Genomic DNA, 13,583 nt, shown 5'->3' on the forward strand with positions numbered 1-13,583 from the left:
TATGGGGTAAAACTTTACACCACCACCATTGCTGCCTGTGATCTGAAATGCATTCTGGGATACCTGGCTGCCCCAAGTCCACACAAGCAATCGATTATCTAGGATTGACCTGTCTTGACTTACTTTGCATGGCAACCAGTCAAATGTTAGAGAAGCTGCATGGGCAGCGTTAACCCCGCCCACTTAATTTGATGGGTGAGGCTGGCAGATAAAATTATTTCAAGGAGAGAGATGAAGGGGACAAAAGTGCCAAAATGAATTAAATAAATCAATCATTAAATAATTAATTAAAACTGTCAATAATTATTTAAATGTGTTATTAATAATTTAATTAAATGTGTCAATAATGAATTAAATGTGTCAATAATTAATTACATGCATCGTAAATATTTATGTAATTAATTATTTCTGTGTAATTATTTATAATTAATGAATTATTTAATGGTGTATTTAATTAATTCATTATGGCAGCCCTGGCGTTCCATAGATACTGGTAGTGTTACAGGCCATTTATAACTTCTGACAGCAGTGTCAGAGAACCTCAGAGCTGAGCTTATGAAGTCATCACACTAGTTTTGGTCAGTTTTCGTTTTTAAACCACAATTAAACTAATTAAACCACATTTATTTTATACAAACAAACAAAGCCTTTGATGTTTTGTGACAACATCTTGCAAGGCTGAGATTAGGGCTGAAACAATTCATTTTATTAGAATAACTATTATAAAAAGTCTTCGACACAAATGTTTTGCTTTCATGCTTCATTTATAACATGGCTCAGTAGCACTCAGTTGTTACCAAGTAAATTCAAGTGTTTCACCCACATTTGCAACTAAAAATATACCTGCAATAAAAAAAATATTTAGGAGCAGGCATGTGAATAAAAAGCATGACAACATTAAGCCCACGCAGCCCCAGTATTTCAAAGAAAAGACTGATAACACAACAGCTGATGATGATGTTGTTATTGTTTCATGTGGAGTCGGTCTGCACACAGCAAAGAGCAAAGAGGTGAAGCCATTATAGATAGGGATGGGTATTGATAAGATTTTCACGATTCCGATTCCATTTTCGATTCTGTTTAACGATTCGATTCTTTATCGATTCTCTTATCGATTCTTTTTTTTTAAAAAAAAAAGGAGAACATTAAGTTCGATTAGCTTAGAACTTTGTTTTATATCTTCTCTTTGAACAAGATAGAAATTTAGGAGTAACATGGCCTTACAAACCCAACAGTGAGATCTTAAGAGATCCACAGCCTACGGCTCTTCAATGGGGCGTCACAGGGTCCCCAGGAAAAAAAACTGTAAATGTAAAATAATAAAATAAATATTCTCCTGTAGCAATAACAAAGTATAACATAAATTATTCTGTAGCAATTACACAAGAATATCCAGTAATGTCCCTGCCTACAATTAAACACATTCACTTACTGAAAATCATCTGCTGTGGCAAACAGCTGCAAACCTTTGACCACAAACTGAGTCACTGCTCGGTGACATTCGTCTATCCTGCCTGAAAGGAGACGCTACGGTAGACTGCAGCGAGAACTGCCAGCATCTGAGCCAGACTCTGTCTCTCTCATCATGGTCATCTAAACGCACAGTAATGGCAGGTTTGTAATAAGGCAGATCGCGCTAACATAATCTGCACTGTTGTTGATTATTTACCTGCCGCATTAACGGGAGAGGACGTGCAAACGTTACCGCTGCTGCTGGGTTGAGATTCACGAGTCCGGAGCAGAATTAAAAACACGACATTCATTTAAGGTCATCGCGTGTTTTGTGAGCAAATGCTTTTGCATATTCGTAGAGTTTCCTTCCTTAAATGAAATCTCTACTTTGCAAGTATTGCAAGTTGTCCTGTTGTCATCCGTTCTCGTAAAGTATAACCAAACTTTTGAGCGTTTGAGCCGCTTACGCGCCATGCTTCCTGCCAGGTAAATGACGCTCCGCAACGTGGTGACGTCATTCGGGGCGACTGGAATCGATAAGGGAATCGTTTGCAAAAATGGCAAACAATTCCAAGGAATTGAAACAGTGGGAACCGGTTCTCAACAAGAACCGGTTTTCGATACCCACCCCTAATTATAGACATGGTGACCTTGGATAGAGTGAAAGAAAACGTTTTTTCCAGTGTCATCCGTTCCTAACAGGAACAGCATCCTCTCCATAAGCTCGAGAGCAGTACCATCACCGAGGCCTGGGAGAGAGCATTGGCGTTTGTAGGGTTACTAAAGTTGGGCTAACTGGTATATAATGATGTGCTACACAGCTATGGTTAACATAAAAAACATAAACAGTGAAGATGGAGGATGAACGCTAACTGACCTCTGAGCCCAGTGTTCTTCCAGTGGTGCTAGTTTCAGTCATTATGTAAATGTAATGTTTTTTAAGATTGGGGAAACCTGCAGTCACCTGAGACTGAAGACCTGGATTAGTGACAAAACATTTCTTCCACTGAAAACGCTACATCCAGATGAACAGAATCAACCTTTGGGGAGTTATTCTTTGATGAGAATTATTATTATTATTTTTTTTTTAACCTTGATGGTCCTGATGGTTTTCCAACATTATTGGCATGACAAGCACCTGAGATGTTTTCTATGCACCACAGTGGAGGAGGCGCCATAATAGTCTGGGGTGCTTTTTCCTTCAGTGGAACAATGGAGCTTCAGGGGCGTCAAACGGCCACAGGCTATGTCCACTGGGTTTTTCCAACAGGACGACACTACAGTACACAATGCCCGCAAGACAAGGGACTTCTTCCAGGAGAATACGATCACTCTTTTGGATCACCATCCTGCGTGTTCCCCTGATCTAAATCCAATTGAGAACCTTAGGGGATAGACGGCAAGGGAAGTTTACAAAAATGGACAACAGTTCCAGACAGTAGATGCCTTTCGTGCAGCCGTCTTCACCACTTGGAGAAATGTTTCCACTCACCTCATGGAAACGCTTGCATCAGGCATGCCAAAATGAATTTTTGAAGTGATCAACAATAAGGTTGGAGCTACTCATTACTGAGTTCATGTTTGAAACTCTAATTTCTGTGGGGGTTTTTTTTTGGAGGTGTGGTCCTAAATTTTTGATCAGCAGTTTCAGTCTTGTTTTCAATAAATTGCATGCTCCTAAAAATGTTTTGTCTCACTCCCATTTCTTCTTGTTGCATGTTGGAGCTCAACTTGGAACTAGAGCAGGGCCAAAAATATTTATCACGATATATATTTGAAAATTTGCAATAACGATATAACTGATGATATAATTGATGCGAGACAAAATACAACTCCACAACTTTACTAGTGCACAAAACCCCCCCATTCATTTATTTTCACTTAAACAAGCAGCTGTTTTTATGTGTATTAAAGCTATATAAAAATGTAACAGTGCAAATGCAAATTCCTTGCTCAAAGTTTAACCAAAAGGCATTTCCAGTAGAAATGGGCTGATATATCCTGAGCATAACTATGTATAATATCCACTGAAGTTAAAAAGAGGTGCTTTGCAACATTAAACTGCAGTGTGCCAAATGAAAAAAGTCAAATACGCATTTTTCGGACCATAAGGTGCACAGGATTATAAGGCACATTAAGCGAAACACAGCAGTCAGATAAATAAAACTTTATTCAACTCATTCTTCTTGCTTCCTCCACTTCTGTACCATTGATTTATTAATGCTGTATTCTATCACAGCTGCTCTATTCTCATGTTGTTGCAGTATATTAATGCCTAACCTCGTATTGTGGATTGATTATCTCAGTTGTTCTTCTAACTGAAGTTTGGTCCGTTTACAGCATCCTGCCATGAGATTGCATTTGTCTCTAACCATCAGGAACCGTCATGTTAAGTTTTATCGAGTGGAAAAGTGTTAGCGTTCATCCTCCAGCTTCACTGTGTTTGTTATGCTAACATAGCTGTGTCGCTAGCGATCACGTAGCACATCATTATATACACCACCTAGCCCAACTTCAGTAACCCTACAAATGTCACTGCTGTTTAGTTTCCTGTCTTCATTTATGTTGGAAGTGATAGCAGAGCTGTACGTTTGAATTTTTTCAGAAATCTCTCAGTCAGAACATCGTATATCATGCTTAGGTAACTAGCGAAACTAGCGAGCTAACTTCTGGTAACTTCCTGCTAACTTCTAACTCCGTTAAATGTAATAAATTCTGTTTTCATGGATGCCTGGATGTTAAACTTCATAGTTACACCTGGTAAAGCAGCAATGCTGATCATTTTATTAAAGATGAAAGAATTTAGACAGTTTTTAAACTCTCAGTGATGCTGCAGTGTTCGTTTGACTTTGGGACCTGAAGAAGACGGAGTTTAGGACCCAGATTACTCCCAGATTGACGAGCACCTTAGTCTGACAAATACGGCAATAACAACGCCCGCTTGCATGTTCTACAAAAAAAAAAGGGGAAAAAAAGTGCTTTGGTGGGTATCTGATGGACAAACGCCAAACCAGTTCCACATCACTGAAGTGGCACCATTTTTACAAACCAATTCTGGTTCATCCGTTTCACTCAACGATCTGCTTTCTCCCTTCTCATTCTCCGTTGCCACCATGCGTTTTCGTTCATGTGTGTATGAAAACAAAGGCACTGCGCATGCGCGTTTACCCATATTCTATCGCGATATTTCATTTTCTTATCGTTGCCTAACATTGTACCGGTATTTCTGTGAACGGTATAATATGGCCCAGCACTAGATTGGAACCATGTTAAGATCTAACCATGCAAATTATTATTTTTTTGGCCATTTTCAAGTAGTTTTAAACTGGTATTCGGGACTGTATATCCTCCAAGATGACAATGCTCGTCCACACAAAACAGGGCTTATCAGAGAATTTTGAGTTGGAGAGGCTGGAATAGCCTGTTTGCAGTGCTGACCTCAACCCCACTGAACACTTGTGGAATGAGCTTGGATGTGCTGTTCATGCGAGTGTAACATACACAACAATGTTGACTGACTTGTGAAAAATTCTGGTTGAAGAATGAGATGCCATCCCCAAGCAGGAACTAAGCTGATGACAAGAATGAAGAGGTGGTGCCAGGCTGTTATGGATATATTATGGTTCTTCCACATGCTTCTGACCATTGTTTGTTAAATGAATAAATTGTTAAATTGCCAATATGTCTTTCTTTAGACTTCAATTATTCAATCCAAGAAATGACACCAAAGAAGAGTCCATAGCAGAATAGGTTGTTTAGCATTGGCAGTGGAGATCTGTTAATGTTTTTTTTTTTTTGTGCGCAACCCACATACTCAACTCTGCTTCTTAACCCACAAATGTATTTTCCTTACAAATGTGGCACCATTTAAGGGGAAATAAATATGCTTTTCTTGCCAAGAAGCATTGTCACAACTAAGAAATTATCAGCCATATACAAAATCTTACTTTCTGTGCCAAGTTTAGTTTGAGTCCTTACTGAGGAAACACCAAAGGCACAAGTGCTAAACTGGCATCCAACATCTGTCAGCAAGATGTCAGGCCCTTGCTGACTCCTGACCCCTGCAGAAGTGGTCAAGTTGACCTCTCCCCCTCCTCTCCCACACACCACTGGAAGTTGCGTCCCTTCCTTGGGATGTAGGTACTTATTGGTTCCATGTGCCGGATGTCTTTGCATGGTTGTTGCCCTGTTCCCTTGGAGGTTGTAGTTTGGTGTGGCTTGTAGTGATGGGAATTCCGGCTCTTTTTAGAGAACTGGCTCTTTCGGCTCCATTCACTAAAAAGAGCAGAGTCTTTTGGATCCCAACCGGCTCTTCAGGTTTTGTTGCTTTGTTAATTCATTTATTATCAGCAACAATATAAAGTTATGCACAAAATGAATTACTAATGTAAAAAAAAATTGTTTTTTTTTTATTTATATATGTTTATACATAAATATGCTTTTATTTATCCCTTTAAGACCTACCATAGAGCCAAGTCCGCCAGAGCTTATTTTTATGTTTTTACATGCTCTAGTACCATTTTTGGGAGCATTTCAAGTTGCTAAACATCAATACAATTGTTATATCCCAAATGTTAATAATATGTATGCATTAAGTCTATAGTAACTACATAAATTACAAGAAAGTGCAATTACCTACAAAAAAAACTGAAAATCTTTTTTTTTTTTTTTAAACATATATTTCTAGTTAGAGAAATTTAAGTGGTTTATCCCTCAAAACTGTAAATACAAAAAAGTTACAAAACATAGTTTCCCACCACAGGAAATTTATTTTGAGTGTCTTCATAGTTTTATTTTTGAGACACATCAACTTTAATATACTGCAGGAAAATCAAAAATAAATATTATAATGTAAATTTGCAAAAAAAAACCCAAAAAACAAAACAAAAACCAGCATGTGCATCAAAATAAACTATTTCCAGCAGTGCAATTTGAGTTCTAAGCATCCCAGAAACGATACAGAAAAGCATAAAGTCAACATGATTTAAAAGCACCAGTATAGGCTTATGCGGCCCTGAAGGTAAGAAACTACATTTTCTGCGATAATTACATTTACATAACTTCAGGTTTTGGGCAGGCAATGGCGGACATGCGATAGTTCACACTGATGTCTATTCCAACGTAGGAAGTGTTATGAACAGCTGATTGGATCGGCAAAGCATGTTTCTAGAATATTATGTTTTTGTTGCTGCAAATGCTTTTTAGAAAACTTTTGCAAGGCCATATGTGGAAGGAAACCATGACTTGGGACAAGGTGATGGCATGAAATGTAAGTACAATTCCTCCGGTTTCATATGCCAAAAAAATTATTGCTCTAGCTTAGTGGTTGCTGTTTTACAGGGATTTAAAAATAGTTGCGCAAAATGAAAAGTGCCCGCTCTGACCCGTCACTCCACATAAAATGTAAAAAATTAATTATAAAATACAAAAAACAACTATTTACATTTCAACTTTTAACTATTTAAATTTTCAGCTTTTTCCTTTTAAACAAATTTAAAGTGAAACAACACAAAACACTGCAAACCACAACACAATAAAATATAAATTAAAATATGCAAAACAAAAAGAAGATGCACGTTCTCTATCATATAGGCCTGGGATGATTTTTTTGGAAGAGTGTTTTCCTGCTTGGAATTGCACACATAGGATTCCCTGCATGAATAAACTTTCTGAATCCTTTATCATCCACAACTGAAAATAGTTGTGGATGATACAACTAGTTGTGGATTACTATACCTTTCTAATGTGATGATGTTGTCTCTCGTTGCTGCCCCTGGCTCTCTTTCTCTCTCTCTCTCTCTCTCCCACCTGCTCTGTTCCTCCCCCCATTTTTTGGGGGGCTAGCTATTAGTGTGATCCCTCAAAAACAGTGTAGTGTAACAATTATGATTCCTTATATTGTACAAATTTAGAAGAACTATAATAATAGAGAAATCAGATCCACATACCTAGAGAAGCCCTTCCCACAGACCGAACAGATGTAGGGCTTGTGAACTCCCCCATCATGGGAGCGGACATGGTATGTCATGCGATCCTTCCTTTTAAACCTCTGCTGACAGATGGGACATTCAAACGGCTTTTCGTCTGAGTGTGACAGCTTGTGGCGATTGAGGTGATACACATCTCTGAAGGCCTTACCACACATGTCACAACCATGGTTCTTTTTCACTGGCTTGGGAGGCTTTTTAGGGATGCTCTGTAGTTGTTGGTGTTGCATTGGGGTCATGCTGCTAGTGCCTGTGGATGCTGATGTTGTTGCTGTAGTCAGGACACCTGTGGCTACAGTAGTTATGTATGACGGATTTCCACTATTCTCACGTGGTACAGTGGATATGAGTGGCACCATGGTAGGAGCAGTCTGAGCCTTCTTAGGCCGTGACACCATCTTAACGCCAGTGTGGCAAGACTCGTGCCGCCGTAGATGGTAGCTGTCCCGGAAAGCTTTGTTGCAGTAGCCACAGATAAAGGGAGTCTTTGACTTAGGTTCCTTTTTAACCACAGCAACTGGAGCCACTTCACCACCTCCTCCAACAGCCCCAGTAGCCACATTGTCTTTAAGAAGTTCTATAGCACTGACAGGTGGTTTCTGGTCCAACGGGATTGGCAACACTGGTTTCTGATCAGGTGGCTCTGTCCCAGAATTAAGAAGAGGCAACAGGCTGTTTCCAGCTACTTGATGTTGGTGATGCAGAGCCTCATTGGCCTGCTGTAATAACAAAATAAAACAAAATAAAAATCAAGAAGAGGACCTTTGAAAATTATGTTAATAGATACACATATCATCAAGGATTAGTAAAGTTAAGAAAGTACTGTGAATCTACTCTAATGGTCATGAGGATCATAGAAATGCTACAAATTAAAAAACATTAATAAATAGAATTTCAAAAAATAAAAAAAATACTGATGACCACCAGTGCTACCCTATAGCCTCCTTGTAGACATACCTATTGGTATTCATTTCAAAATCCTACGCTGCCTTGTTCTCGAGTTATCACATTCACGAGATTCTCAGAAAATGTGACTTCTAACCTTAACTTTGGGGTCAAGGTCACCGGGATTCGAATTCATTTGAGACTTAGTAAATGCAGCAATGGCAGGGGTGGGCAACTCCAGGCCTCAAGGGATGGTGTCCTGCAGGTTTTAGATGTGTCCTTGATCCAACACATGAACTAATCATGTGATTCGGGTGTGTTGATCCAGGGTGATATCTAAAGCCTGCAGGACACTGGCCCTCGAGGCCTGGAGTTGCCCACCCCTGACATATGGTGAAAAACCTAGGTGACTTCATTCTTGAGTATTCGCATTCACAAACTTGGGTGCTCATGCCGCCCGCCTAGTAGGGCGACGACAATACCCCATCAGTCTTTTACGGCTGAGGAGTAAAAGGTTCATTAAATATGTTTGTGGTTTTCACAGTAAAAGACTTTTTTTACTACTTTACTACTACTGATTTTTAAGGTGACATATTAATACAGTATGTGGGGAAAAACAAACAAAAACAAAAGCCATACATGTGCCATTGTACTGAAATAAAGGACACCAGGGGGTAATTTTAAATTGGGTTGGAGTTTTTTTTAGAGACAGGAAGGAGTTTGTGAAATTAAATGGTTGTTGCTCCTTATGTATGGACATTGCTTGTGTTGTACTGCAGGGGTGAGTTTTAGGCCCCATAATCTTAAACTTATACATTAATGACATTTGTAAAGTGTTCAAAGCGGTAAAAATGGTACCATTTGCTGATGATACAAACATTTTCTGCTTTGGTAATTATCTGCAGCACTTATGGGATGAGATGACAAATGAAATAATTAAACTGAAGCTTCAAAAGTGCAACATGGCAGCTTCCACAAACAGGACATTTTGGCTTCATTTTTGTATAATGGGAAGAAGTGCAACCAAGTCGGCAATCTTTTCTACAGTCACTGGTACATATTTGCCACAGGTTTCAGGTTTTTCTAATTAGGTCATAGTACCTGGTACGAGGTACAAAAATAGTACCTGCTCGAATGGGTGTTCCAAGCAATCTGAGCAGGTACTAAAATGTGATGTAGGGCTGCCACGATTAGTCGACTAGTCATGATTACGTCGACTATCAAAATCGTCGACGACTGATTTAATAGTCGACGCGTCGTTTGAAGCTTTGTACGATCACAAAAGACGCAGGAATAAGTAGTAGGATTTAAGAGTGTAATAACGGACTGAAACAGCAGATGGCAGCACTACATGTACAAGGATGCCAGCTGCCGTTACACCCCGAAGAAGAAGCAGTGTCCCAGAATTCATAGCGCGGCCCTGCTCAGTTTCCAACAATGGCGGCAGCTAGTTAGTTTTAATATTACTCTTATTATTCTTCCTGGGTCACAAAATAAACGTTTAACATATTTCAGGCGAGAATGTAACTGTGTAAACCTCAAATATCTGCTCAGTTTATCAAGACACCACATATTTTCAAAAGCGCTCCGACGTCTGTTACCCACTAGCTCAGGGGTGTCGGACTCCAGGCCTCGAGGGCCAGTGTCCTGCAGGTTTTAGATTTCACCCTGGGTCAACACACCTGAATAAAAGGATTAGTTCATTACCAGGCCTCTGCAGAACTTCAAGACATGCTGAGGAGGTAATTTAGGCATTTAAATCAGCTGTGTTGGATCAAGGACACATCTAAAACCTGCAGAACACCGGCCCTCGAGGCCTGGAGTTTGACACATGTGCATTAGCTCGATAGCTAGCTGGGGGCAAAGCTCACTAGACCCGCTGAGAACACCGGACTCCGGGCAAATCGTTTTCAAACCCACCGCCATCTTTCGCTGCTCAGGTTAAACATATACAAGTCACTTAGATAACTTAAAAATGTTATTGTTTGTTTGTTTTTTAGTATTTTATTTATTCCTGAGTAAATCGGTTTGGCTGAGATTAAAGTTATAGTTTTTACACAGCTGAATGAACCTCAAGCAGACAACTGATTATCAGAAGTGTGAGTTGCTCGAGAATATACTCCTTGTTATCTAAAAACGGGACACCGGAGTTTATTAAAATCCACCGAAACAATCTGCAAATTTCATTAAAATTTAATAAACTATCATCTTGTCTTTATTTTTAGTTAGCACATACCTTAAACACTTAAAGCTGTAAGCTAATGATAGTTATATAAGAGCAGATGCATGCTGATGCAATAAGCTGTACGTTTTATGTCCAATGGATGATGATCTGATTAGTCGACTAATCGCAAAAATAATCGGTGACTAGTCGACTATCAAAATAATCGTTTGTGGCAGCCCTAGTTGTCAGACTGCATGCCCTGCACTGGTGTGCCTAACTTTTTTTTCTTAGGTGCACCCAAATTTTTCAACTGCATCGTTTAACACCGTAGATTTAAATGTACACTTTTTTTTTTTTAAATTGCTGTCCATAGAGGCAATATTGACTTGTATATGATTAACTAACAATCTTGTCAACAAACTTCTTTATTTGGAGCATATTTTTACAAGAAAGATAAGTTACCATATTTTTTGGATCATAAGGCGCATTAAGCAAAACCAAACAGTCAGATAAGTCAAACTTTACTCAACTCATTCTTCTTGCTTCCTCCACTTCCGTACCATTGATTCATTAATGTTGAATTCTCTTGCAGCTGCTCTATTCCCATGTTCTAATGCGTGACTGATAGAGTTTGAAATCCGCTTTGTAAGCATGTCTCTTAAAAGGTGCCATTTTGGGGTCCTTACATACACACAATACAGTAATTAGAGCAGGGAGATATGGCCAAAAATATTTATCACTATATACATTTGAAAATTTGCGATAACGATATAACTGACGATATAATTAATGCGAGACAAAATACAAAATGTAACTCCACAACTTTACTAGCGCAAAACCCCCCCAAAAAAAACATCAATTTATTTTCACTTAAACAAGCAGCTGTTTTTTTGTTTTTTTTTTATGTGCAAATGCAAATTCCTTGCTCAAAGTTTAACCAAAAGGCATTTCTAGTGGAAATGGGCTGAAATATCCTGAGCATAACCATGTATAATATCCACTAAAGTTAAAAAGAGGTGCTTTGCAACATTAAACTGCAGTGTGCCAAATAAAAAAGTATTTTTCGGACCATAAAGTGCACGGCAGATTAAGCGAAACAAAGCAGTCAGATAAGTCCAACTTTATTCAACTCATTCTTCTTCCTTCCTGCACTTCTGTACCATTGATTCATTAATGCTATATTCTATCACAGCTGCTCTATTCCCGTGTTGTTTCTGACGGACAGACACCAAACCAGTTTCACATCACTGAAGTTGCACCATTTTTACAAACCAATTCTGGGTCATCTGTTTCACTCAACAATCCGCTTTTCCCCTTCTCATTCTCCGTTGCCACCATACTTTTTTGGCAATGTGCGTATGAAAACAAAGGCACTGCGCATTTTATTTTCTTATCGTTGTGTATCATTGTACTGGTATTACCGTGAACGGTATAATATGTCCCAGCCCTAATGGTAATATTATGTTGAGGCACAGTACATATTACTCTGTGAGACTACTGTAGCCATAATGCGTGAACAACCCATCAAGTGGTGCGGTTTCAAAGCTTACCAAAGTCGCATTTAAAACATTTTGACAGATTTTTGAGTGCCGATTACCACATAAAATCATTTCGCGGTTAGTAAGCACAACCGGAATTCATACATAAAGACACATTTGTATGAAGTCTGTATTTTAAGTGCACCTTACAGTCCAAAAAAATATGGTACTGAAAAAGTTCCTGTGATTAAAGTTCTTTGCTGAGCTGAAATTTTAACTTAAAATATGATATGATATAATGTGTCTGTTGTTGACCACACAGAGACTTTCAGAGTTGCGGAGATTTTTTCTTTTTTACTCGAACGGCTGGTTGCACTGGCGCTCCCAGCCATGTTTTTTTTTTTTTTTTTTACAAAAAAGGAAGGAACCATCAACACTGACATTTCGACCCTGTGTCAAGCTTATAAAGCACAGATGTTTTGAAACACTGTTCCAAAGTGCGGTCCAAAACCCCACATCATGTGATTACAGCTAACTCAGATTTTGGTGCAATTCATCCCGGTGGCTTACCTGCTGCTTCGTGGCTGTTTTTGACAATGTAGAGCAAAACCTGATGACACTGCAAACTCACAGAAAGCCAACCCAGCCTGAAAGCAACTTGAAAACTAATATTTTTCTATACAAACATTTACATATGACAAATATAGCCATTGATACTTTTCTTATTCATTTTAAATTTCTGTAAGCATTATCAGCATCAAACATCTTCCACACTGATTGCTGTGGCCTATGCTTAACTTACCTAATAAAGTAGGCAACATTCAAATCCTCAAAACTTATCAAAATATAAATAGAAATTAGCAACCTTTTCTCAATATATTTTATTTTATGAACTGGATGCACTGAATTAATTAACACAATACGAGGGGGTAGTATTGGCATTACATTATTTAACTATTTTAACTCTTTCAATATTTGAACACTTTTCTTACTGTGCTGTATATACATACATTGATCATAATTATTGATATTGAAAAAGCAGGTTCAAATTATCTTTATTCTACAAGCCATCAGATTTCTCAACATGACCAACAAGTTGCCAAGTTTGGGGGGGGGGGGGGGGGAGGGGGGGGGGGAGCTGTAGCTCAGGAGGTAGAGCCGGTCATCAATGATGCCTGGCTCCTACAGTCTGCATGCCAAATATCCTTGGGAAAGTTACTAACCCAAAGTTGGTCTCCGATGCATCCCTCAGAGTATGTGTGTAAATGTTAGCTAATAAGAACTAAAAGCAAAGAACAAAGTGCAATGAAGGATGCAAGTGTCTGCATATTGTGTGCTCATGTTTTTTATGTTGATGTGATTTTGTTGTGGTGTGAACGAATGTCAGGTGACTTCTGCTGCAACCCTGGTATAGTATATAGCTTTGTTTAGAATTTTGCAATGCTCACCAAATATAATTTTCAATATGTGATCATAGCCACAATGGCCAGCAGGTGTCCATGTCAAGATGGCTGTAGAACCGATTTAAAACCTTGGCACAATTGCAGCGTAATTGCTTTGACTATTTCAGTGATTCACAAAGGCTCACTTTACCTATCATGACTATTTAGTACTGCA

At 38.8% G+C, this 13,583-nt stretch overlaps 1 protein-coding gene and 1 long non-coding RNA gene across 4 annotated transcripts in view; both read right to left on the minus strand.

Annotated features, from left to right (window-relative positions):
• Positions 1-13,583, minus strand: part of LOC146504652 (vascular endothelial zinc finger 1-like) — a 34,366-nt gene that overhangs the window by 19,115 nt on the left and 1,668 nt on the right. For all 3 annotated transcript variants that reach the window (XM_085130410.1, XM_085130409.1, XM_085130408.1), the window contains exon 2: positions 7,401-8,158. In XM_085130410.1, coding sequence (XP_084986536.1) covers positions 7,401-8,158 — 758 coding nt within the window. The remainder of the gene's footprint in view (positions 1-7,400; positions 8,159-13,583) is intronic.
• Positions 1,133-7,182, minus strand: LOC146504653 (uncharacterized). Its single transcript, XR_014868644.1, has 2 exons — positions 4,968-7,182; positions 1,133-4,930 (listed from the first exon to the last, which is right to left on the minus strand). It is a non-coding gene; the product is annotated as an uncharacterized LOC146504653 (long non-coding RNA).

The sequence above is a fragment of the Neolamprologus multifasciatus genome, chromosome 14, assembly GCF_963576455.1.
Source record: "Neolamprologus multifasciatus chromosome 14, fNeoMul1.2, whole genome shotgun sequence".
Classification (NCBI taxonomy): domain Eukaryota; kingdom Metazoa; phylum Chordata; class Actinopteri; order Cichliformes; family Cichlidae; genus Neolamprologus; species Neolamprologus multifasciatus.